The following is a 24,618-nucleotide window of genomic DNA, read 5'->3' on the forward strand; positions in this document are numbered from 1 at the left end:
TTACATACCAGTAGGAGACCTTTATACGCATATATTATACTAACAAATATCGTCATATGCTCTGATTGGCAGTATTCATTTTCAGGTATAACCAAAACATCGTCCATTGACTCGTGATGCTAAAATGTATATTTAAATAGTATTTGTACTATAATTATAAGCGTTTCAATAATTTTTCCTACCCTTGGTTCTAATTGTTTAGTGTCACGATAGAAGGGATCGGCTACTTGCCATGTCGTTATAATAGCAATATCAATGGCCAATAATATACCCACTACCATAAACAATTGATAGTCTTTAATTACTTTTTTATTTAGCTTTAGATCGGTGAATATGGAGTGCACACGCCAAGTTTTCGAAAACATCGCACCAAACGCCAAACTGAAGCCGGCCATAAGTATCCACGCGCGTGCTGTGCATATGTAGGGAAATGCAGCCACACTGCTCAAGGTGGTGTCCAAGCCCAGAAATATAACACTCATATAAGTGAGCATACAACCAATTATTATGAGATTATTGAGATGTGGACTTGACATTTTTATATATCTGCAAAAAAAAAATAATAATATAAATAATTTTAGTAAACTTAGTGGTACACTTTGTTATATCGAACACGGTTGTGGCTTTGATCTTAACTGTCTTTTTTTAAAAGATTTTTAAACGACTACGATGGCGGTCTGATTAGTATTTTGTACATAAAACAAAACGAAAAAAACGATGCTTCTTTAACCGGTCTTACAAATATGTTTACTACAAGTCTGCAAACCTAGAGGCGACAATGACCCCTGACTCTATTCTAATTTCTGCCCGGCGAGAAATCATCAAGCGATACTACTCTTTTTAAATCCGAAACTGTATAGGGTTTTATATATTATTTTAATTTTTTTTCAAATGCGAATACACTGTGGCGTAGCTATAACTTCGGGCGCCCGGGGCCAAGGATGTTCTGCCGCCCCCCTTTATCTACCTACCTACAAGTTTCATGAAGTGGTTCGAACAAAAGTGAATTTTTACAAAATATCTTCGATATTAAGTATATACTTAAAATTTAGGAACTAGAAGCCACGCAAATTCTGAAGTTCCAAAATTCTCACAATACGGTTTTTGAGGAAATTGATAGTAAATTTACAAGACATCTTATTAAAAGCCAGAGAAAAAACCCATTTTCGCCCTATATCTTGTTCACTTTTGACACAATTTGCAGGAATTTTTGCCAGAATTGAAGTTTTTAAATACCATTTTTGAAAATTTGGAGAAATAAAAGTATTTGTCACATTCAAAGCATAGGGTAACTGTGAGAGTGACATGTCGCTACGTCAGAGTAAAAATAAAGATACTGTTGCGATCAAAGCTAGAAAAGTGCATTTTTAACTTCTATCACTATTTTTAAGAAAAATATCAGCCAAAAGATATAAGACAAATTCAAAGACTGAAGAGTATTCGAGTAAAAATTAATATTTCTCATTATTATTCAGATTATTACATTGTGAGTGTGCAACTCTTTATCTTTTATAATAAATTTTGTAAAAAAATTTGTTGAAGTATTTTTCTGAGTATTAAAAAACAACGAAGATCATTTCGACGCCCCCAAGACGTTGCGCTCGGGGCAACGGCCCCCTTCGCCCCACCCTAGCTACGCCACTGTCCATACAAGTCCATGATTCCGATCATTCAGTTTGTATGGCAGCTATATGCTATAGTTAACCGATCTGAACAATTTCTTCGTATATTACATTATTATCTTAGAAAATAACCTGTGCCAACTTTTGTGAAGATACATTGTCAAATGTGAAAGTTTTCCATACAAGAACTTGATTCCGATCGTTCAGTTTGTATGGCAGCTATATGTTATAGTGGTCCGATATCGACAGTTCCGACAAATGAGCAGCTTCTTGAAGAGCAAATGACGTTTGCAAAATTTCAAACCGATATCTTAAAAACTGAGGAACTAGTTCGTATATATGTATACAGACAGACGGACGGACGAACAGACAGACAGACGGACATGGCTAATTGATGCTATTAATGTGCGATTTGGCGGCTCAGACAAATGAGCAGCTCCTGGAAGAGCAAAAACTTCAGAGCGACATCTCAAAAACTGAGGAAATAGTTAATTCGTATTCAAAAATTATTAGTTTCACTCACCTTTGATTTCGATATTTTATATTAAAAGCTAAGAAAACGCAGGCCACTATGATGCCAATCACCGAAGCGCTCGCTGATACTATGTAAATGGTTAAGTTCACTTGGCTGTGCTCAATGTATATTAATGTACGGTCCTTTGGTGGAGTTCTTCCCACCTGTTTAATACAAATAATTACTTTATTTTACTTTTTATTAATTTTTATTAAATCTATATATTATTAATATATAGGTCATAATAAATGTTATATAATAATTAATATAAACTGGTATAAACTAAAAGTAAGAACAAATAACTCTAACTGAGAACTAATTTCCGTTTCTACAAAATATTTTAACAATTTCACTTACCCATCTAACAGGCTTTCCTAAAGTTAAATCCAAGTGACTTAATTGTGAGTGATATTCACCAATCTTTTCTGCTTGACCCAATTGAAATTGTGTAATGAGAATGTTGGCCTTGCGCTCGTTGTTGTAGAATCGTACCGGACCCTTTAAATGTGGAGTAATTAAATAAATTTTAAAATAATACAATATTAGGTATGCTTTAGATTTCTACCCAATAAGACAGGTATCTAGTAAAAAAATATATTTTGTTAATTAGCCATACCGTAACTCCTTCGAATGAAGTATTCCGCAGCGCTTCTAAAAACACAAGCTCCCAATCTTTTACACGATAATCAAAATGCGTTAGAAAATCTTCTCGCTTCTGCGCAACATATTGAATAGCCAACGCAGCTGCCCAAATTCCATCATAAGTATAACCGTGAAAGCGGGAATATTCGGTGCCGCGCAAACTATCGTATTCCGAGAGATACTCATCGGCAGTCTGCAATTTAAATTAAAGTTTATTAATACATATATATACATATATGGTATATATGGTCAGCGAAAGTTTTAGAATCTTACAATCCCGGCAACGGTTATGTCACCACTTGTTGACAGAGGTAGCAAGTCAACCAGAATGGTGCCTTCAAGCGCGGTTGCAATCTCATCCACCGTACACTCGGTATCGATTGTTGCATTCCACCACTCCGTTGAATAGGTAGCCATAATCAGCCACTGATAAGCACGCCCGTACATTTCCAATCTACCAAGGTATCAAAAGTAATCAGTTTTTCACTTTGTAGCCTTTTCTTCTCACTTAATCCAGATTAATGCATTAACGCCTTTGCTTACCTATAAGCTTCACAAAACACTTTGCGAGCGTAATGCTCATTAAAATTTCCAAGAATAATGCGTACATCCTTTTCGCGTAATTTCTTTAGTGGTTCATTTACGTCATTAACAAAACTTTGTGTCTCAACCACCTCCAATTGCATAGAGTCTAGATCGGCTACCATATGGTTATGTGGCAAGGAATAGCGTGGTTCATTTTGATACAATGTACCGACACGCGTCCAGTTGAATTCCTTAAGTAATGCCAGACGTGGCGCATTAAAAGCATTCTCCGATGGCACTACACGAAAGAAATTGGGAAATGCGTCCTTCGTAAACATGGGATGAGTATCGGCGTACGATAATTGTGTGAGATGCCAATGCTTGCTGGCCTTAGCTATAGGATCTGTTACGTGTGTACAAGCAGCTCCGAAGAGCATCAACTTATTGGGACCTGAGTGCATCATATCGAAGAAGGACTTAACACCAACTGCGGCATTGCACTGTGAAAAAATCAAAAGAAAATATTTATTACCACATATTAGTAGAATAGTATTAAAAATGTAAATGTACCTCCGTGTCGTTCCACCACATGTGCAACCGATAATTGATTAAAATTGTGGGATGTTCATTCACATGGGAAAGTGCCAATTTAACACTGGGCATAACACCGCGGCCTATGTAAAAAAAACATGAGTATACAAAGAAAAAAGTGAGAAATATAATTATACAAAAAGCGAAAATTTTTTTATTTAAAATACTTATGTATTTCTTCCATTAAGGAATGTGCTTTTTGATTACTCGAAGCTATATAGAAGCATATGCTATGCTAAATGTTTAGAATTTCCCTCACCTGTATCGGAATTCTCAACTCCATCGCCGTATGGGAAGAAACCGGCAATGTAAACATCGGAACGTTTCGCAGTTCGGCCTTTACTGCAATATATTAATCCCAGGAGACACACACAAGCAAACAGTGCTCGGTTTTTCAATGCCATTTTCAAAAGCCTTTAAATAGAAGACAACAGTTATGCCTTGAAATTAATTAAATTATTTTTTCAATAATTCAAGTAACTTTCTCAATAAAATATAATTTTTTTATTAATTTTATTTTATTAATTCCATGCACATATGTACATATGTGCTATTTTTTATTTATTGATTATTACTATTTATTTTATTTGTTTTTTTTTTCATTTGTTATAAAGAGGTTCTCTTTTCTTATGGGCTTTTAGTCTTTCTTAATAAATTTAAACAATTTTTAAATTCTCTGACAACTTTATGCAGTCCAACATATAGCCCCATTACCTAACAGTATATATACCTTTTAAGTCCTTCGTAGATTTTAGCAAACACTTAAAACTGCATTTTTACTTTCGCATAATACACTCACATTGTAATATGTTCTTTAAAATAAAATTTAATAAAATATTCTACACTTTGTATAACGTTGTTATATTATGGACAAGTGAAAATTATGTATCCTTCGTACATGACAAGTACTGACAAGGATATGTTGATGCATAAAGAGCATGCGCTTGATTTTGACATCACCACGAGCTCTTTATCCAAAAATAAACTAATAACAGTATGTTTTTTATGCATTTATTTACATACTTATGCTAAAGAGTTATTAATTACATCATGATATATCAGTTTGTCATTATTTTTCGGTTGTAAAATTTTTGGAGAACTCGATGGCGCTTCTAAAATAAAAATATTATTTTAAATTTGAACGTTAAGGCAAACGTCCTCATATAGTATTAAATATACAAAATTATGTAAAAAAGAAAAACTCCTCAAAGTTGTTGTTATTTAATCGAGGTAATGTGGTGACTACTATTAACTGGTTAGACATAGGAAATAAACTCGGGTTTAAAAAATTTCGAAGCACTTAAAATTTTACATTTAAAGCCCCGAAATATATTTATATTTCTGAATAGGGTTTGCTGAGTGTGTCAAGAAGTTTGTAACACTCAGAATAAACGTCGGAGACCTTATAAAGAAATACAAATGTTTAACGTGACGAGTTGAGTCGACTTAGCCATGTCCATCTTTCTGACTGCATACACGCGAACTAGTCCCTCAGCTTTTTTCTTTTCTCTCCAAGAAGTTGCTCATTTGTGAGAGTCGCCGAAATATTGCTGCCCTACAACCTGATCGATCAAAATAAAGTTCTTGTATGGGAACCTTTTTTTTATTTGACAAGATATCTTCACGAAATTTGCCACCAAATACCATAATGTCCAATGTGTCCATAATGGCAACACTAAAATCTACGAACAAATTTTTCAGATCGGAACAATATAGCATATAGCTTCTAGACAAAGTGCCCGATCAATATCACGATAAAGACCTTTGTAAACCCCTTAATGCCCTAAAAAAATGCAATTAAGTATTATAGCTTCGGTACAGCCGAAGTTAAAGATTTTTCTTGTTTTGCTTTTTAACGCTAACATTTTGATATCTTAATCTCTGCCGTGGCTGAAGTCGAATTTGGCGGTTTCTTCACTTTGTGCACAGAAAAGGTTTAAGGGTTGAATCAGGGGCACATTTTTAACTGTTAACGAATTGCCTTGGTAACAATGCAGTACAAATGCAACAACATAAGGTCAATCAACATTGTCTTAATGCGATTGAAACAATTTGTAATTATTTGCTTGTCCATAGTCAAATGTGAGTATTTGTTGAAGAATGGAGGATTATGCACCAAGTCGTTTCAAAATGTTGGAGAAGATTGGTGAAGGAGTGCATGGCTATGTCTTTAAAGCAATCGATCTGCAACGACAAAAGCCCGTAGCTATTAAAAAGGTTGCATTGAAAAATAAATTTGGAAATATTTCACTTAATACTTTGCGCGAAATAAAAACATTGCAACTATGTCAATCGGAATATGTAAGTTTAAAGATTTTTCGGAACAAATAATTATTATATCAAATTTGTACACATTTCTAAACTCTAGATAGTATCAATTATTGACATATATCCAGACTTAACCGGACTGTCGTTAGTATTGGAATATATGCCAGAAACTTTATATGGAAAACTGAGAAACGAGGTCGAACCACTAAGTAGGCAGCAAATTCGTAAATTTACATTAATGATGCTTAAAGGAATCGAATATCTACACAATATGGGTATCATGCATAGAGTAAGTATCACAAAGCAAATACTTTAATTGTTATCTGACTCAAGTAAAGGATTAGAGATGAAATTTATTTGTCCCGTGTATTTGTGTATGTAAATTCTGTATTTAAAACAAATTTCGTATTTAAAGCCATTCTAATTTCCAGGATATAAAACCAGCCAATCTGCTTCTAAGCGAAGATGAAAAACTTAAAATTGCTGATTTTGGTTTAGCTCGTTTACATTTTCCAAAAGATGAAAATAAAGTATATTCACCTCAAGTTTCTACGCGCTGGTATAGAGCTCCGGAGATATTATGGGGAAGTCAAAAGTATGGTCCAGCTGTGGACATGTGGGCAGCAGGCTGTGTGTTTGCGGAAATGCTGAGAGGAGTGCCACTATTTTCTGTACGTAAACAACATTGTTGAAAATATAATATGTAACGCTTTTTTGATTTCTAATTTTTATAATAGGGAGCAACTGATATCGAGCAATTGGCACTCGTAATAAGAACACTGGGTAGCCCCAGACTCAATGAATGGCCAGATATTAATTTATTACCTGATTACGACAAAATTCGGTAATTCAACAAATTGAAAATCCATATATTCAAGTTTAAATATGTTTAACTTTATGTGCCGCAGCAAAAACCGCCAAAGTCGATTTACGATATTTGAGCTTTTGTTACTTTTGCTCTCACTCAAATATCGTATATTAGTATTTTTTTAAACAAATCAATCTTTATGGCATGAAAATATAAATTCAAAAAAGAGTATTAGACCCAAAATTTCTCCAAACCGATTTTAGCGGTTATTCCTTGTGGAACAAAAGCTGTTATTGTATTTCTTTGTATTTATGTTTTTTTACTTAAAGATTTCCAAAGGCAGTTGGAATTCACTGGGATAACCTTTTTCCTAGTTGCACACACGCGGTTGAAATAAATTTGGTATCGAACTTAGTAGTGTATAATCCGAAGAACCGCCTAACAGCAACCGAAGTAAGCATTACAAAGCTCATTTAACATTATTAATATGTTAATGATCTGTACACTGGCATTTTGTATTTAATATATTTATTTATATATTTTATTTTTGTAAAAAATGAGCATTTTTACATTTGTTTAATAATTTATAATATTCTACGCCTTTAATATTATTATTTTTCAATTTATAAAATTTTCCATTCCATTTACAGGCATTAAGTCATGATTACTTCCAATGAGCTCAGAGGATTTTTAGTTTGCGAATAGCGCAACTATAATAAGCATACATACATATATTATGTAAATAAACCATACATAAAAATACAACTTTGCTTCCCCCGTTTTTTATTTTTGTAAATTTAAGGCTTTATTGTATAAAAACGGTTACAAAAATGTTATTCACAATATTTGCCGTCGCTAGCTACTACTTTGACCATCTTTCTGGCAGCATGCGTATTCCGTGACGAAAGAACTCCTCATCTTTCGAGTCGATCCAAGTATCAATCCAATTTTTGACTTCTTTAAAAGAACTGAAGTGCTCGTTAGCTAGACCGTGTGCCATCGATCGGAACAAGTGGTAGTTAGACGGAGCAACGTCTGGAGAATACGGCGGGTGGGATAAAATCTCCAATTACCACGTCTCCAAATATTTTTTTACCAACTTGCCACGTGAGGCCGAGCATTGTCATGCTGGAGAATGACTTTATCGTGTCTTTCCTCATACTGTGGCCGTTTTTCTTTTAGTGCTCGGCTCAAACGCATCAATAGCGTTCGGTATCGATCTCCTGTGATGGTTTCATTTGGCTTTAGCAGCTCATAATATATCACCCCCCCCTGGTCCCACCAAATGCAGAGCATGACCTTGACGAAGTGAATGTTCGGATTTGCCGTCGACGTGGAGGCATGTCCAGGCTTTCCCCATGACTTTCTTTGCTTAGGATTATCGTAGTGGATTTTTCGTCGCCAGTTACAATGCGATGTAAAAATCCCTTTCGGTTGTGCCTTTGAAGCAGCTGTTCACATGCAAAGAAGCGCCGTTCGACATCTCTTGGTTTCAAGTCGTAAGGAACCTAGTTTCCTTGTTTCTGAATCACGCACAGTTTCGATGGAATTTTCGGGGATCACGTATTTTGATTGTCCCACATGTTGATGGTCATTTATGTCCTCACGACCACTTTGAAAACTTTGAAACCACTCGTGCACTCTGTTACAGGATAGGCAATCATCGCCATAACCTTTTTTGAAACGTTTCGGTAGAAGTTTTACCTATTTTAAAACAAAATTTAATGTTGGCTCTTTGTCCGAAGCTCATTTTCGCACCGATAACACAAACATACTGACACTTAAAACGCAATAACTTCACTTCTAATTAATGAAATGTCATGAAATTCTTACTGGACAATCGATAAAGATAGCAGAACCTAACGCACCAGTCAACATATAGATGGCGTCACCAGGGGCACTCGATTCAAAAAGTCCTGTTTACTTTGGAACGCACCTTGTGTACCTACACATTAATTAATGTGAAATTGCATGTACATACATATATATGAGCGTAGGTACGTATATGTATGCGCAGCTTTCGGGCACTGCTTGTAATTCAAATATGTATGTACATATTGAAATTTTACAAAGATTTCAGTCAAAAACCCTGAGACTAATTACAAACGCCCCTTGGTTTATAACAAATAAAACCATGCCTTTTGTTAAACCTGAGATTAAAAGATTTAGTACAGCATATTTACACAGAATCAGTTATCATGACAATCCTTCGGCAATCATGTTACTAGATGACAGCAATGAAATTACTAGACTGAAGAGACAACATTCCCTCTTAGGAATTAAGTACTAAATATTTAATAACATATAATATTACGGTATTAAATATTAGTATTAAGTTTGTTAATATAAGCACTAGAAATAAGAACATTTGATATGAATATTGTATATTATTATTGATATCACTGGATATCAATGATATAAGTCAGATTATGATTTTGTTATCTCATTTGCTTATTATTTTTAAAATAGATGGCATGTTTTATTATTAAAAAATCCTAAACTTTTTTAATGCATGTATGTAAATATATACATATGTATATGGGTATGTACCTTCGAATTTATGGAAGGCTAGGTCGAGTAAGAGAGAAATTAGTTATAGTATTGATGGTGGTTTATTATTCTTAAGGTCCATTTCTTGTAAGGGATTTTTATCAAATTTATTTTGAGGTTTTTAACTAAAACACATTTTCTTACTAAATGAATTTTCTATATTATTACGCCGCATCTGCATGGGGATTTATTATTGCCGTTCAACGGCGGAATTATTACCAATGTTGTTGGCAATATTTTTGTGTGGGCATTTTTTATCTTAATAAATTAATAGCTGAATGACGTCGAAATTTTAAATAGGTTCTATATTTTTGTACGGAAGTACATATTACCTTACAGGTTGCGCTGTTAAAATAACAAGATAAACTTGCGGGCTAACTATTCTGATAACTACTTTGACATATGCGTGGTCATCGAAAATATGGACCCTGACAATATTAGAGATTATGTTTTTCGAGATAATAACCATGGCCTGCCGATAATGTAAATCGATATACGATATTTTACACGATGATTAAAGATATAAACATTGTTTACCTTTACTTGCACATTCCTATTTAATCAGCCGCGTATATTTATAAATTTGAAATGCGAAGAGAAGTAAAAAAACTATTTTTGCAAGCTTGTATGAACCACGGCAGCTTAAGCCTGGAACAAATTAGTGAAATACTTGAGCCAATTTCTCAATCATGTTTGTATAATTGTATGTGTAATTACTAAATTACTTAAGCTAGATTTTGCAGATGATGATGCTGCTATATTGGGCGATGTGAAAAACTTGGTCAAAGAAATAAACAGTGATTTAAAAGAATGTAATCAAGAATTAAAATTCGTAAAACATCCATTGCTTGGAAAGGAGTATTTGGTATTTGGTCTAACGTTTGAAACACCCGCGAGTAAGCTTCAGCACCATTATCGTGAAGCTGATCAGTTGTATTTCGCAAAGCTTGTAGAGACTATGGCTGTTCAAGAAGACTACGGTATTTCGTGGGTTGATATGTATAATCTGCCGAACCTTCCTCAAACTGTCAAAAAGGATTTAACGAAAAGGCGCGTTCAAGATTTGATAACAAAATGGACACAGCAAGGTTACTTTCTGGAAAAAGATGACAAATTATTTTTCGGGCCACGGATGTTAGTTGAATATGCGAGCCATTTGAAAACACATTTTTCTGATTACATCAAAGATTGTCCGCTTTGTAAGAATGTAGTTTTATGGGTAAGATTTAAACACAATAGTTATATTTGATAAAATATATAATTTTGATATCCTTAGGACATAAAATGTGATCGGTGTGAAATTAAAGTTCACAAGGAATGCATACGAACATTTTTAAAACGAAAATCGAATTGCCCATCCTGTAAGCAAGTTTGGACGACACCATTAAACTAAGTTTCCACTATTCGTTTACAATCACATGTTCTTACTAATTAATTAAAATAAATAAGAAAATATCCATTGGTTTATTATTGATAAAATTGGTATAACTTTATTGTGGCTATCTACCCCAAGTAGCAATTTACTTCTTGGTTGTTGTAGTGGTTATTTAGTACCGGAGTTCATCTAACGATAGGCCCAGAAAACGTACTGTTTCATTGATGGTGGACCATAGGGAGAGTCGTGTTCGATGATTTGCAACGCATTTCATTGTACGATGGCAATCGCAATTTTTTCTTTACTTTTACTTGATATTATTAACGCGTATTCCAGAAAATATTTCAATGAATGAATATCTTGCTTCTGTAAGATTTTTGTCCAAATTCATTTGCTTGATATAAAAAAAAACTTACAAAAAATTCAGAGTTAAATTCTAAGGTTTTGTTCGGTGTTTGCTAAGCTCTCATAATCCAAAGGTAAATTGAAACTCACCAAAATCTCACGACAAAAGCCATTACTGACAAAACACAAGTTGTTTTCTTTTTTAAATGATACTTTATTTGTAAAATAAAATTATTAAAATGATTTAATCACTACCTACCTTTGGTATTATTGAAACCCGCTTAGTATTCGGAGCGTAGAATGATAAAACCACATCTCGGCATCCTTCGACGTACTTAGCGCGCTTATAGTAAAATGTGCATTCTGTACACCAACTCTTGTAAAAAATACGTATATAATAATTAGTAACATTTAAGGCTACTTGTTGCGAATGTTGTGCTATAACTCAAACTAAGAGTAGAGTGTATGGCTTGCACTACCTCATATACATATTAGTTACTTTTTTTTTTGTTGTCCTGATGTTGAATCGCAGAAAGAGATGTACCCATATGTTCTTACAAATATTTTACCAATCAAGAGTACATCCAAAAAAAAAAAAACTTTGTAATATAAACTGTTACGTGGTTAAACTTTTGAAGAATTCCTTATTGATTTCACGCTTACATCAATTTATTATACTGTTTTAACAAGTTTTGTTTATAATTTAAAAACTATAACTAGAATTATAAGGGTAACTCAAATGGTGGAGTTAAGCAGATTCTGTTTCTTCATGATGTTTATTTTCGTCTAATTTTCTCAAAATTATGCTGTATCATATTTAATACTTTTAATTATTAAATGCGTTTTATGAGAACTTATAAATGTCTTACAAGTAAAATTATAGTAAAAATTGAAAGATGTTAAGACAGGTGTTTTAATACACAGAATATGAAAAAAAACTATCAAAGTACGTATAAAGTGTACTTTTCCATTTATGGGGTATTCTATGGTATTATGTGTTTTATATGTAGTGGGTTACATTTAAATAATTTCGTTCACTACAAATATTCGGGTTTTATGGTTCCTTTGTACTTGTGTGAATGTCAAATAAAATATTTAGTTTTTCTGTATAAATTTCCTTATTTGCCTATACAAATGTAGATTTGCGTTTGGACTGCAGTTGTCTGCATTATCTGTTATTCATCTTATTTCATTTCTCTTCCTGCCTGCCTGCCTGTGCCTAGACTGCCTGTCTCTCTGTTTGAAATTGTACTATGTACTTTACCTATTTACAAAAAAGAAAAATTGTTATAAATAAATAAATTTCCATACACTTATTACTATATGAGTAACAATATTTTGCAGCTATTTTTCTTAAAAAAAAAATTATAATACATATTAACGAAATTGGCTAACGGTAGGGAAAAAATTGTTGTATAACTGATAATAAAACCGCTACATAATAAATTATATTTGTAAAAAAAAGAGCAAACATCTTACCTCAATTTTTAATATCTTCGGTTACCACCACCCATGTTGCCACCGTTTGGGCCTCCACCGGTGTTGTAATTATTACCGCCAAAACCACCACTTTGTCCACCCACGTTCCCTGCTTTATGAAATTGATTTTATTTTTAGGCATATTACATTTTTTTGAAGTTATTACCTTTGTTGTATTGATTATAAGGTGTGGAACGGTTATTTCCGAAGTTGTTTCCCCTTTGAGGACCGCCCCCATAGCTTTGTTGGTAATCACTACCAAAATTGCCACCCCCGTTATTTCCACTCCAGCCATTACTGGCACCATTTCCGGGACCACCAAATCCGCCGCCATTATTCCAGCCACCGTCATTACCAGACTGGTTATTCCAAGGTGCTGGTTGGTTATTCCAGTTACCTGGGCCGCTTGGACCACTTTGGCTGCCTCCAAAGTTTCCATTGTTACCAAAATTATTACCACCCCAATTTCCTCCGTTTTGTCTATTATTACCACCCCATCCTTGATTGTTACGGTCACCACCACGTCCGCCCCCTCTTCCTCCTTGTCCACGTCCACCTCCACCACCTCCTCCTTGACGTTCCATATCCTATATTTACGAAGATTTCCAAAACAAAATTTTACTGGAATTCTCATTGCTTTAACTATTTAAACTACTTGCCTGTTTAGCGATAGCCTTCTTTACATCAAGAACCTTATTTTTAATAGTATGATTCTTTTGTAGAATTATTTTATCGACGGGATCGTAGTCGTCGAATTCGATGAAGGCAAATCCACGTTTCTTTCCAGTTTCTTTGTCCGCAACAATATTGATTCCAACAATATTACCATAAGACTTGAAGTATTCTCGTAAACACTCTTCGTCATGGTCATCACGGAGACCGCCTACAAACAACTTTTTAACAGTAGCACCTGCATTTGGACTGTCAATGTCTTGGCGCGGTACTGCCCTTTTAGGTTCCACGGTACGTCCATCAATTTTATGAGGACGAGCGTTTTGAGCATTATCAATCATATATGACTGTGAATATGTAATGAAACCGAAACCTCGGGAACGTTTTGTTTTGGGGTCTTTCATTACAACCACGTCAACAATGTTACCCCATTTTTCAAAGTGCGCTTTTAAGCCATCGTCGGTAGTTCGGTAATCTAAACCACCAATGAAAAGCTTTCTTAATTGCTCAGGCTCGGTAATAGGCTGTAAATAAAACATTTGTAATTAATTTAAGATATTCCTTCCAAAATACAGAACATTACAAAATCTATAAAAATATTACACCGATCAATATGAGTGATAAAAAAATTAGTCCGCCATTTTGTTTAAACACATGACGCTCAAGAATGACGCCGCAATTCTAACCAATGTTGGTAGTAACGGTAATAATTATTTTATTCGCCACTAAATTAGTAAATACCTTAACATTTTAATAAGTAAAACAAAATTAATCAAAAATATTTACTCACCTCATCGTTGTAATTGCCATTCGAGTTTCCATTCTCAACATCTGCCATTTTTATTTAATATATTTGTTTTAAAACCGTGGAACTAAATGTGATATTGTGTATATCAATTGCAAGGGCAATGGCAATTTCTTTTACACGAAGGATAATAATTGAATTATTTTTGACCGAAACCGAAGCGCACTGAATCAATACTGCTGTCGTTGCCTGCAAAAATGGCGACTGAACGACGATAAAAGGAAGCAAAAACACGCCGGTAAAGTAATCATTTATCGATAATTTTGGAAACATTTCGAAAGCATGTTCCGCGATTACCAACAGATATGTATATACTTAAAACTTTCCTTGTTGAAGCTTATTTTGCAGGCTCTAGCTGATAGCCCTGACAGACGAGCAAAATTAATGCGCATTGAAATTTTATGGTGACAGGCAGCAGAATTGTGCATTTAGACAGCATGTTGTGAAATTTATTTCTTTATTTAAAGAAAGGTGAAATAAAAATTGATAAGAGAAAATTTTTTATGGCAATTTTAGTATGTTTTGAAAATCAATAGGGGTATTATCTTGCTCTTGCAAAACCCTTGCACGGTACACGAATTGCAGATATTTCCTCGTGATGCACCGGCACACCAACAAACACACGCAGAAAATTATTTGCAATGGCTGTAAAATATGTCAGACCAAAACCCATGTTTATTCTTGTGCAATGACACGTAAAAAATTAATTGCAACCCTGTGCTAGCTGTCATTTTATTTAAATATTTATTTTGACGTTAAATTGTTGAGGAAGGTAAATTTTAAATAGATTTTATAATTTTTATTTAAATTATAAAGATTTGTTACAGTTTTTCTTGTTAAAAATGTATGCTGAAGGTGCGCCAATTCACAATACCCATGCACAATAGTCATTTGCAATAAATTGACTGAATCAGCCGTTATTATTATCACTAGATTCTACAATGGGTGCTCTCGTGCCCTTGTATATTTCGGTATGGGATTTTTGCAATCTGCAATCTTGCAAGAGCAAGAGAATCCCCCTAATATAAATTCGTTTATTATTATCTACGTTAAAAAATAATAAATTGCAATTAAAAGCAATACTTGAATGTAACTCGAAAAAAGTGTGCTAAAAAATTAAGAATGTTAGAAAAATGGTTAGCAAACTGTGCGTTGTTTATTTTCTGCCATTTAAATATTCAAATTTGATCTTGTATAATTTAATTAACAATATAAAAACCGGTTACCTGTGATGCTGTAAACACAAAAGAGGCGGCAGACTTTAAGCGACATCTGTCAAACAATAGCAAAAATCAGCCTTTTTCAACCAGTGTTGGCTTCACTACGAAATTGTTGTGCATTACTAATTTGCATTAACATGGATCAAATGCGCAAGTTAATACAAATTAAGCCCACTAATGCAAATTAGCGCTGTCGTCTGTTAGGGCTATTATTGAAACAACTTGAACATGAAGTTCAATAATTTCAATTAAAAAATTTTCAAGACATTACCAAGCATTGGTTGTCAGTGCCGGCGATAAAAAATTGCGATGTTTTTTAAACATTTGGCGTGCAATATTGATGGATCGCGATCTATATCATAAAATACTTAAACATTTTGAATTCCGGATCGCCTATTATGAATTGCGCTATCAATACTGAACGTTTAGCACATTTTGTATGTAAATTTGAGCAAAAACAAGATATTATAGGAATGAATATTGGCGCAATAAATATTGAGCTTGTAGTATGAACTTGCGATATAACAATTCGTAATAAAGATCATGTTCCAATTAGAGCAATAAATATTGAACACCAGACATACATGCATTATTATTTTTAATTAATTCAGTATATATATAATGGTAAGGAATATCCAATTTTGTGTCAATGAAGGATATTAGGGGTATTCTCTTGCTCTTGCAAGATTGCAGATTGCAAAAATACTACACCGAAATATACAAGGGCACGAGAGCACCCATTGCAGAATCTAGTGATGTATGAGCGACTGATTCAGTCAATTAATTGTAAATGACTATTGTGAATTGGCGCACCTTCTGCATACATTTTTAACAAAAAAAACTGTAACAAAACTTTATAATTGAATAGAAATTATAAAATCTAATTAAAATTTACCTTTCTCAACAGTTTAACGACGTAATATGTCTTTATGTAAAATGGCAACTACAACAGGGTTGCAATTTTATTTTTGCGTGACATTGCACGCTAATATACATGAGGGGTATTCTCTTGCTCTTGCAAGATTGCAGATTGCAAAAATACTACACCGAAATATACAAGGGCACGAGAGCACCCATTGCAGAATCTAGTGATATATGAGCGACTGATTCAGTCAATTTATTGTAAATGACTATTGTGCATGGCTATTGTGAATTGGCGCACCTTCTGCATACATTTTTAACAAAAAAACTGTAACAAATCTTTGTAATTTAAATAAAAATTATAAAATCTATTTAAAACTTACCTTCCTCAACAATTTAACGTCAAAATATGACTTTATGTAAAATGGCAACTACAACAGGGTTGCAATTTTATTTTTGCGTGACATTGCACGCTAATATACACGGGTTTTGGTCTGACATATTTCACAGCCCTTGCAAATATTTTTCTGCGTGTGTTTGTTGTTGTGCCGTTGTAAATCTGCAATTCTTGCACCGTGCACCGGGTTTTGCAAGAGCAAGAGAATACCCCTACTTTACAGCCCTTGCAAATATTTTTCTGCGTGTGTTTGTTGTTGTGCCGTTGTAAATCTGCAATTCTTGCACCGTGCACCGGGTTTTGCAAGAGCAAGAGAATACCCCTCTTTTGTTTTTACTGACAGTAGGCACTTTAAGAAGCTTCTATTTTTGTAAGAGTGGCAGCTCTGAACCCAAGCGAAAACCGCCATTTTTCTCTATTGCAAATTGTTCAGTGGAAAAGTGGCTACTTCCGTTTTAATTGCCGAAGAGCTTGATTGTATTTTTCTTGTGTGGAATAGAGTTGGAAAAAAGTGATAACGTTATTAAAGTGAAGTTAATAATTTGTGGATTGATCTAACAGGCCTAAGAAAAGGTACGCAACGTTTGTAATATCCAATTTGAGGAAGGTTGTCAAAAGGACTTAATCAATTCATTAAAATATTGTATTGTGTGTCCATTTTGGATCCACATTTGCGTTGTAATTGCCAATTTATTACTAGGCACTTTTTGTAACACCATTATATATATGTATATCAAAATTTGAAGTACTTATTTCTCATACTTAGAATACTACAAAACACACCCAGGCAATTATGGTCGGCTCAAGAGTTTACGTCGGTGGATTGCCGTATGGAGTTCGTGAAAGAGATTTGGAGCGGTTTTTTAAAGGTTATGGACGAACGCGAGATATATTGTTAAAAAATGGATATGGCTTCGTGGTAAGTGTGCCTTATTTTTAATTTAATCGATTTTAGGTTACTTTCGGTGTACTATATATATATGTATGTATTATGATTTACTTTTTTGACTGCGCAGACGTATTAAGTTCTTTATAATTTTCAGGAATTCGAAGATTACAGAGATGCGGATGATGCAGTGTATGAGTTAAATGGGAAAGAATTGTTAGGAGAAAGGTACCTAACTTAAAATTGTGAAGTTCTTTTTTTTTTTTATCGGTATATTGTTGCAGAGTTGTTGTCGAACCTGCAAGAGGTACAGCTCGTGGTGGTCATAGAGACCGGTATGACGATCGATATGGTGGGCGCCGCGGTGGTGGTGGTCGTTATAATGACAAGTAAGTTTTTTTTTAGAAATAGGTTTAATTATTTTTGTTTTATACTTTATGTGTGTGCTATTTGTATCTATATCGTTAAAATATTAATTGCTAAAGAGGCACTGATACTGAGTAGACATGATTTTTCAAAAATGCGCACATTCCGTTATAAGTCACAAGAATTGCTACAAAAATGTAGAAATTAAAATGATTGACAAAATAGTATTTACAAAAACTGCTATATGTTAAAGCAAATATGTATATCACAAAAAGTTCTTTGAACCCTGCCCATTATAACCTAGTTGAATGAGTAAATGACGCTGGATATACATATGTATAATTTATTTGTACACAAAAGGGTAAAGCCGGCAAATGAGGTTAGAACTACAATGTCGTTTTGTGCTGGTTTATTTTTTTTTTACCTTATCCAAGATAAGTGTAAACATAAACTTTACATTTGTAGTCTGGCAATATATCTGTGACTAATGAGGGATTGTTAAAATTGAAAATTATATGTATATAATAGATTTTGCATTGTAAAACTTGCTGCAGTCTCATTGTTAGTATTTTGATGAACAGAATATTTTATTATAATTGCTCTGCTTTATGTTGTCCATTGAACCACACATGTTTAATATAATTAGAAATACATGTCCAGTAACAGCAGCAGTGTCACAACTAATTATAAATTCATTAAATTATTCACCAGAAACAAAAATTCCAGATCATCCTCCCGTTATGGACCGCCGTTACGAACAGAGTACCGTCTAATTGTGGAGAATTTATCGAGCCGCGTTAGTTGGCAGGTATGTACTTTATCACAGAGCTTATAGTATAGTGCTAGCTTTAGAAGTTCTGCACATTCGATGTGTATCAAAATGTTTTATTAAAATAGGAGATGTGTGTGACTTATTTATCTATTAATATAACGCTTTTAAATAAGGTAGTTTGTGGTTAGCTTTAAAATAATTCCTATAGGGGTGTGGTCAATACATATGTCGGTTATTTTTTTTTATTCAATTCTTAAAACGTGACAAGGGAATGCTAAATAAACACGGCTAATAAAGGTTTTAATGAATATATAAAGTCACAGGATTAGAGGCCTTTTTTTCGTTATTTTTTTAGTTTGATTAACAATTTTTTGCGTCTTTAGCATGTACTTCTTTGTTTAACTACATTTGCAATAAATTATATTTCCTTCAAATAGTATCTTTGTTTATAAATGCTTAATTGACCGGTGTTATCCGATAAATTATTTTTTCTATACGAAAGAAATGCCACTAATGGGTTGACTGACAGATCATCACCTTGGTTGAAAGATGAAGCTAAGAGTCTTTATTTGAGAAGAATTTATGTGAACTGTTTATGAGTACAAGTGCAATTAACCCGCTTGGCTTGGCTGGCTGCTCACTTGAAAACTCATGCGACCTCCCTAATTTTAATGCGGGAAAGGCGGCCATTGCAGTGTGAAAGATATATAAGGACTCATCCTAATTGCAATCACTTACAATACCAATTGTTAAAAGAGACTAAACTCGGACATGAAGGCACATGAACAAAAATGCCATTCTTGGAGGTAGATTGTTAACATTCATCCGGTTCCTGAGATGGTCATGATGTTGTTTCTTTAATGCGACCGAATGCAAAAACGAATTTGGGAATAATTCGCTTCTAATAAATTTTTTGGGCTTCGAGCAAGGAAAAATAAACAACCACATCCACCACTTAAAAAATGTTTAGCCAGGACGTTGGAGCACTCACAGAGATAGGGTTAAAAACATCTTTAATATAAAAATAACGGTAGAAGAATCGTGACAGATGTCAGAGCAACCTAATGAAGGCACATGAGCTGAAGAAGCGGACAAGAAACGCAATTATTCGATATATCATTTTCTGCCTTTGTAATTATATAGTTCGATGTCTGGTGCATATGAAATTTTTAAATGTACAAACTGAAAGCGCTGGTTTTTTAAAATTAGGTACATATATTAAGAAAGTAAAATGTATTAAAAATCATTTAATTTTAGAATTGTCGAATTCCTTATAGCGTATAGCGATTGCAAAATAATCACAGAGTGTCGTACCAACGTAGAGCCTGTCGGACAAACCTTCCGAACGATTGCGATTACGAATGGTGTGCGAGTGGGGCCATAGAGCTTCTAATGCTCCTAATGACGCTTCTGACGGCTTCAGTAAACGTGCTTCCCAGGCTTTCATATGCTCTGACTATGGCTATAAAATCTGTTCCTTGTCCAAAAATTAGCGACGTGCAAAAGATGTCCTATAACTGGTCTACTGCTTAGGTGGTACTTAATGTAGAACATCGATGTCGTCGACTGAACCGTATCTAACCGGCCTACCAATAGTTCTTTCTGGTGATGAGGGACCGTAGAAAATATCAGCAAACCAACAGTCAAACCTAGATGCGATGTTGATGGGTGGTGGCAGTCAAGAGAGTGCATCATCATACCTCCATTCTGGAGGTCTGAACTCATTTCCCTTTATTTACAGTAGAAGAAACATTATTTCCGAAAAGGCATAACTGGTTTCCGATGTCTTATGGCGGCCCTAATCTAAGCCACTTATAGATTGGGTTCTCTTGTTCGCATGTGCAACAACGCAACGAGGCACACTTATAAAAATTGCTACCGGAAGTCCTTTTTTATAGCGAGTATACACTTGAGTGACGTACCTATGTGCTTGCAGAGTCTGTGTTCAGATGCTTCTCTTCAAGAAGTAATAATGATTCGACCAAACCGTTATCGTCCGCATAGTCACACTAGAGTTATCTTTGCGACCCACAATGTCTACGTGAGATAAGCGTGCGAAATTTCACAAAAGATGGTAGACGAGGTGCATATATTTACGTATTCGTTGGATGTAACTAATTATGCGACTTAACTTGAGCATTTGAATAGTGCCAATTTGCCGAGATTTTATACACTTGAAAAAATTTCGAACACACATCTGAGGGTCCTATGCGCCACATACCATATGCAACCGCTGCCTACGTTGATCACGCTTTATATTGAGGTCACAAATACATTTGATATACAGTGAAAGTATTACTGACAAAAAGCGACTTTGTTGATGTGATATTAAGTAAGAATTGCAATACTTTTAACGTATTATTTAATATATGTATATGATATAGTTTTATGCAAAAGAAAGTTTTTTTTTTTACTTTAACTTGTTCTCATCTGTAAAATGTTTCTGATGACATGATGAGATCAAGTATAATTTGCTGAAGTCCTGAACTTTTCTGAGCTGAGTGTTGTACACTGGATTTGATCTTAAAGCAAAGAGGAAAATGTGAGAACTTGGCTTGTGAACAAACATAACACGGAGCTTGAATATCTCGACGAATTCGACAAGGCTAATATTAATGGCGCATTCTACACAAATCCGCTCTTGTTCAACACTCACTGTTAGCTTCTTCAGCAAATTCTTTACATTACTTTCATAACCGATTTTTAATAATGTATATAATAAAGATATGTAGTAAAGGTTCTATTTTTTCCTAATATTTCACTTTTCGGTAATGAAAAAATTGGTCAATTTAATGTAATCAGGATCTGAAAGATTACATGCGACAGGCAGGAGAAGTTACCTATGCTGATGCACATAAACAACGCCGCAATGAAGGGTAAGGATGTAAAAATCATGGAGAAAGACTTAAAGTTCATCAATAACTTTATTTAACAGCGTTGTGGAGTTTGCCTCATTGTCGGACATGAAGACTGCAATTGAAAAACTGGATGATACAGAGTTGAATGGACGTCGTATAACTTTAGTTGAAGATCGTCGCGGAGGTCGTGGTGGTGGAGGGCGTGGAAGGTCTCGTTCTTCGAGTTCACGTTCACGATCCCGTTCTCGCAGACGTTCACGCTCCAGGTCCCGCCGTTCATCAAGGTCGCGCTCCAAATCTCGTAGTCGCTCCAAGTCACGTGGTGCACGATCAAAGTCTAAGTCACCAGTGAAATCACGTTCGAGATCTCGTTCTAAGTAAATACCCTCAAAAATGATTTTTAGATACCAAAAATTAATTCGTTGATGTATTTTATAGCAAATCTCGTGAAATATCCAAGTCTAAATCTAAATCGAGGTCCCGCTCACATTCACGCTCTCCTAAGCGTGATTCACGTTCCCGTTCGAGGTCAGTGTCAAAACGTGAATCTCGTTCTCGCTCTCGATCTAAATCACGACGAGATTCCAGATCACGGTAAGCATTTACGTCAGCATATACATGCACTTTAAAGATTCAATTAATTTCTTTTTATTCTATTTCGCTTTTCTTATTACTATTTTCGTCTTATTTTTGTTTATTTTGGATTGCTGTCCTTTTAAACCGAAATAAATAATATTCTGAAAAGCATTTAATTTCGAGTATTTTGGTTAAATTAATCTAACTCACGCAACTACCTTTTTCAAAATTCCAAAGCATCCCTGCTAATTTTAACATTTTTTTATGTTCGTGACGTTTCAGCGACCGTTCCGCCTCGCCAGACAACAAATCGCGCTCCCGTTCGCGGTCTGTGTCACCGAAAAATGGAAATGCCTCACCTGACAGAAATGAGAGTATGGACGATTAGACATACTATTAACATTTTCAACCAAACACTACTATTATTACTACCACTTAATCCGACAGCTCCCCCAAAATTTTTACTAAACTTTTCAGCTATGAATATTTAACGTTTATGTATGAAATTATGTACTATATATGTAGTTTGCCACATAAAAATAAAATAAATAGTAATTATAATTTATAATTTGGTTTATTCAAATACTGACGAGTGAAGTTCTGAAAAATAAAATAATTTTACCATTTGGTTCTTAATTGTAATATGAAAAAATGCAAGCAAACTAATTTTACTATATACGTATGTATGTGAGATATTCCTGCATTGAAATATTTGATATTATAATTTTATAATTATTTAATTTGGAGACCATTATTATGAGTTTATAAAATGTACGCATTCCTCATTTTTGTAAGATTAATGCCATAAAGATAAGCCAATTGGCGGCAACAAATAAACGTTAATACCACACAAGCTGTATATTTTAATGAGAACATGAAAATGAAATATTACAACGTCCTGATAAATGGATTCCGGAATTGGTGACATATGCATATGCATAGTAAGATAGGTAAGCTTATTTGGTTCATTTATATGGTAAGGTTATTGCAACATTTCTATAGGACTTTTTTTTACAGCAACATTGAGCTGCAAGTATAAATTTTTTATTAAAAGAAAGCACATTTACGAACTGGACTCTGAAATTGTTATTTTTATTCAAGCATTGAATTGAAAGGAATTACGATAGTCCTGCAATAGTCAAAGGCTCTGCAGGTTGTTCCCATTGCCAGTCGTCCCAACTAACACAGTCCTTGATGCTTTCCAGATAGGCCATCTGTTCGGGACATCGTCCTAAAATAGCCGGCTCGTTCAGTTCTTCGCATATCCAATAGGAAGTTGGGTCCCAATTGTTACGAAATATGCGAATATCAATTTCTTCCTGGGTAGTACAATTAGGTTGACCATTACCAAGCATTGCAAATGCTGTTGGGGCAGTCAAGACCAGAAGTAGCATGAGGGGTACTTGCATTGGCGAAAGTGAACACATGCGTATAACAATAGTTGTATTATTAATGTAACAAGTATTACATAAAAGTATTTTTCTTACCGTTATAAAAATTCATCTTTATTGTGTTGTGAATATTGTTTATTCAAAATATGTGACTGGGAAATGCACAGAGCGAAGTTTATATATACGATTTTGTCCTTTAAATGAAATTTGTTTTGCAATGATTTTCACTAAATACATCTATAATTACATAGAAAATGCATTAACCGCTTACTGTAACCGGATGTTGTTAAAGGCACTTTACATTAAGTAAATAAGTATAAACATATATTGCAAGGTAAAGTAGTACATCTGTTTAAATGCAAATAATGACTAAGGTAAACATCTACATACTATTATAAAACTAAGTTGCATCTCCCCAGAAAAGTTTTGATGTATTTATGTACGTAACAGGTCAATTGAAAAGTCCCTGGTCTACCACAGTGAAACACATTTCTTTGGAAAAATTCGATTTTTTTTTATTCAACATAGTTCGATTCAAGGGTGATCCACTTATTATTGCGACCCTCCATTTTTGTAGTAGGGTTTGGCCTTTGTCTCGAAATGGGTCTAAGTTTCCGCAATTCACTTCGGGCGGATTTTTTTTCATTTAAATGTTTTCACAATAACAAAATCTGCTTAACTCAAAATGAAATAACATAACATACAAACCACTGATCCAACAGCTAACTAATTTATACCCGCGCCTTTTGATGGTTAGGATTAACTAAAAATCATGGATTTACTTCGAAGAGCGCCATCTATGTGTCCAATTGGCCTGTTACACATGACGATTTAGAGTAGAGTTCCTATTTTATAGTATTATTGTACAGAATTTAAAAAAAGTTGTTTGCTTGAATGCATTTGAATAGAAATTTTAAAATCCAACTGCTGCGAAACCTGTTAATTTTAGTACGTAAAGATGTATCTACAGTTTATTTATTTTCTGAATTATAGGAACATTTATGGTTCAGTGAGTGGGTTGTGGTGGGTTAGCATTTGCATGACTCATTATATGCCCTAAACATGGTATTTTAGGTTTGCTACGAAGTTTGTAAC

General features: G+C 34.2%; 5 protein-coding genes across 11 annotated transcripts; 3 read left to right on the top strand and 2 right to left on the bottom strand.

The window, feature by feature from the left end:
• Positions 1-4: 4 nt before the first annotated feature.
• Positions 5-4,827, bottom strand: LOC105231716 (gamma-aminobutyric acid type B receptor subunit 2; the record flags this gene model as incomplete). 2 transcript variants are annotated; one of them, XM_049462027.1, is given in 10 exon segments in its annotated part: positions 5-119; positions 183-546; positions 2,146-2,300; positions 2,494-2,634; positions 2,753-2,971; positions 3,052-3,232; positions 3,322-3,803; positions 3,874-3,977; positions 4,154-4,308; positions 4,694-4,827. In XM_049462027.1, coding segments are annotated over 10 exon segments (1,918 nt in total), but the record flags the coding sequence as incomplete, so codon positions are not given.
• Positions 4,828-4,962: 135 nt separating this feature from the next.
• Positions 4,963-7,735, top strand: LOC105231717 (cyclin-dependent kinase 20). Of its 2 annotated transcripts, none has more exons than XM_029552667.2 (7): positions 4,963-5,124; positions 5,791-6,195; positions 6,263-6,451; positions 6,594-6,833; positions 6,900-7,006; positions 7,300-7,423; positions 7,621-7,735. In XM_029552667.2, the coding sequence occupies exons 2-7, from the start codon at positions 5,995-5,997 to the stop codon at positions 7,645-7,647; spliced, it is 888 nt and encodes a 295-aa protein (XP_029408527.1). In that variant the 5' UTR covers positions 4,963-5,124; positions 5,791-5,994; the 3' UTR covers positions 7,648-7,735. The 2 variants fall into 2 exon arrangements, with proteins under 2 accessions (XP_029408527.1, XP_029408529.1); XM_029552669.2 differs by having other exon boundaries at positions 4,968-5,124; positions 5,971-6,195.
• A 2,164-nt stretch (positions 7,736-9,899) lies between these two features.
• On the top strand, positions 9,900-11,274 carry LOC105231718 (non-structural maintenance of chromosomes element 1 homolog). Its single transcript, XM_011213146.4, has 3 exons — positions 9,900-10,211; positions 10,264-10,739; positions 10,797-11,274. Exons 1-3 carry the CDS (start codon positions 10,109-10,111, stop codon positions 10,911-10,913), a joined length of 696 nt encoding a protein of 231 aa, XP_011211448.2. The 5' UTR covers positions 9,900-10,108; the 3' UTR covers positions 10,914-11,274.
• A 575-nt stretch (positions 11,275-11,849) lies between these two features.
• On the bottom strand, positions 11,850-14,413 carry LOC105231719 (heterogeneous nuclear ribonucleoprotein 87F). 2 transcript variants are annotated; one of them, XM_011213148.4, is made up of 5 exons: positions 14,182-14,413; positions 13,379-13,915; positions 12,886-13,306; positions 12,720-12,828; positions 11,850-12,504 (listed from the first exon to the last, which is right to left on the bottom strand). In XM_011213148.4, exons 1-4 carry the CDS (start codon positions 14,227-14,229, stop codon positions 12,728-12,730), a joined length of 1,107 nt encoding a protein of 368 aa, XP_011211450.1. In that variant the 5' UTR covers positions 14,230-14,413; the 3' UTR covers positions 11,850-12,504; positions 12,720-12,727. The 2 variants fall into 2 exon arrangements, with proteins under 2 accessions (XP_011211450.1, XP_011211449.1); XM_011213147.4 differs by having other exon boundaries at positions 12,720-12,831; positions 14,182-14,411.
• A 2,674-nt stretch (positions 14,414-17,087) lies between these two features.
• LOC105231720 (serine-arginine protein 55) lies at positions 17,088-22,985 on the top strand. 4 transcript variants are annotated; one of them, XM_029552627.2, is made up of 9 exons: positions 17,088-17,247; positions 17,441-17,593; positions 17,718-17,788; positions 17,845-17,949; positions 18,638-18,734; positions 21,501-21,574; positions 21,634-21,933; positions 21,995-22,150; positions 22,302-22,985. In XM_029552627.2, the coding sequence occupies exons 2-9, from the start codon at positions 17,468-17,470 to the stop codon at positions 22,306-22,308; spliced, it is 936 nt and encodes a 311-aa protein (XP_029408487.1). In that variant the 5' UTR covers positions 17,088-17,247; positions 17,441-17,467; the 3' UTR covers positions 22,309-22,985. The 4 variants fall into 4 exon arrangements, 3 of the variants coding, with proteins under 3 accessions (XP_029408487.1, XP_011211451.1, XP_011211452.1); XM_011213149.3 differs by having other exon boundaries at positions 22,415-22,985; XM_011213150.3 differs by having other exon boundaries at positions 18,653-18,734; positions 22,415-22,985.
• The last annotated feature ends 1,633 nt before the right edge of the window (positions 22,986-24,618 follow it).

The sequence above is a fragment of the Bactrocera dorsalis genome, unplaced genomic scaffold, assembly GCF_023373825.1.
Source record: "Bactrocera dorsalis isolate Fly_Bdor unplaced genomic scaffold, ASM2337382v1 BdCtg215, whole genome shotgun sequence".
Classification (NCBI taxonomy): Eukaryota; Metazoa; Arthropoda; class Insecta; order Diptera; family Tephritidae; genus Bactrocera; species Bactrocera dorsalis.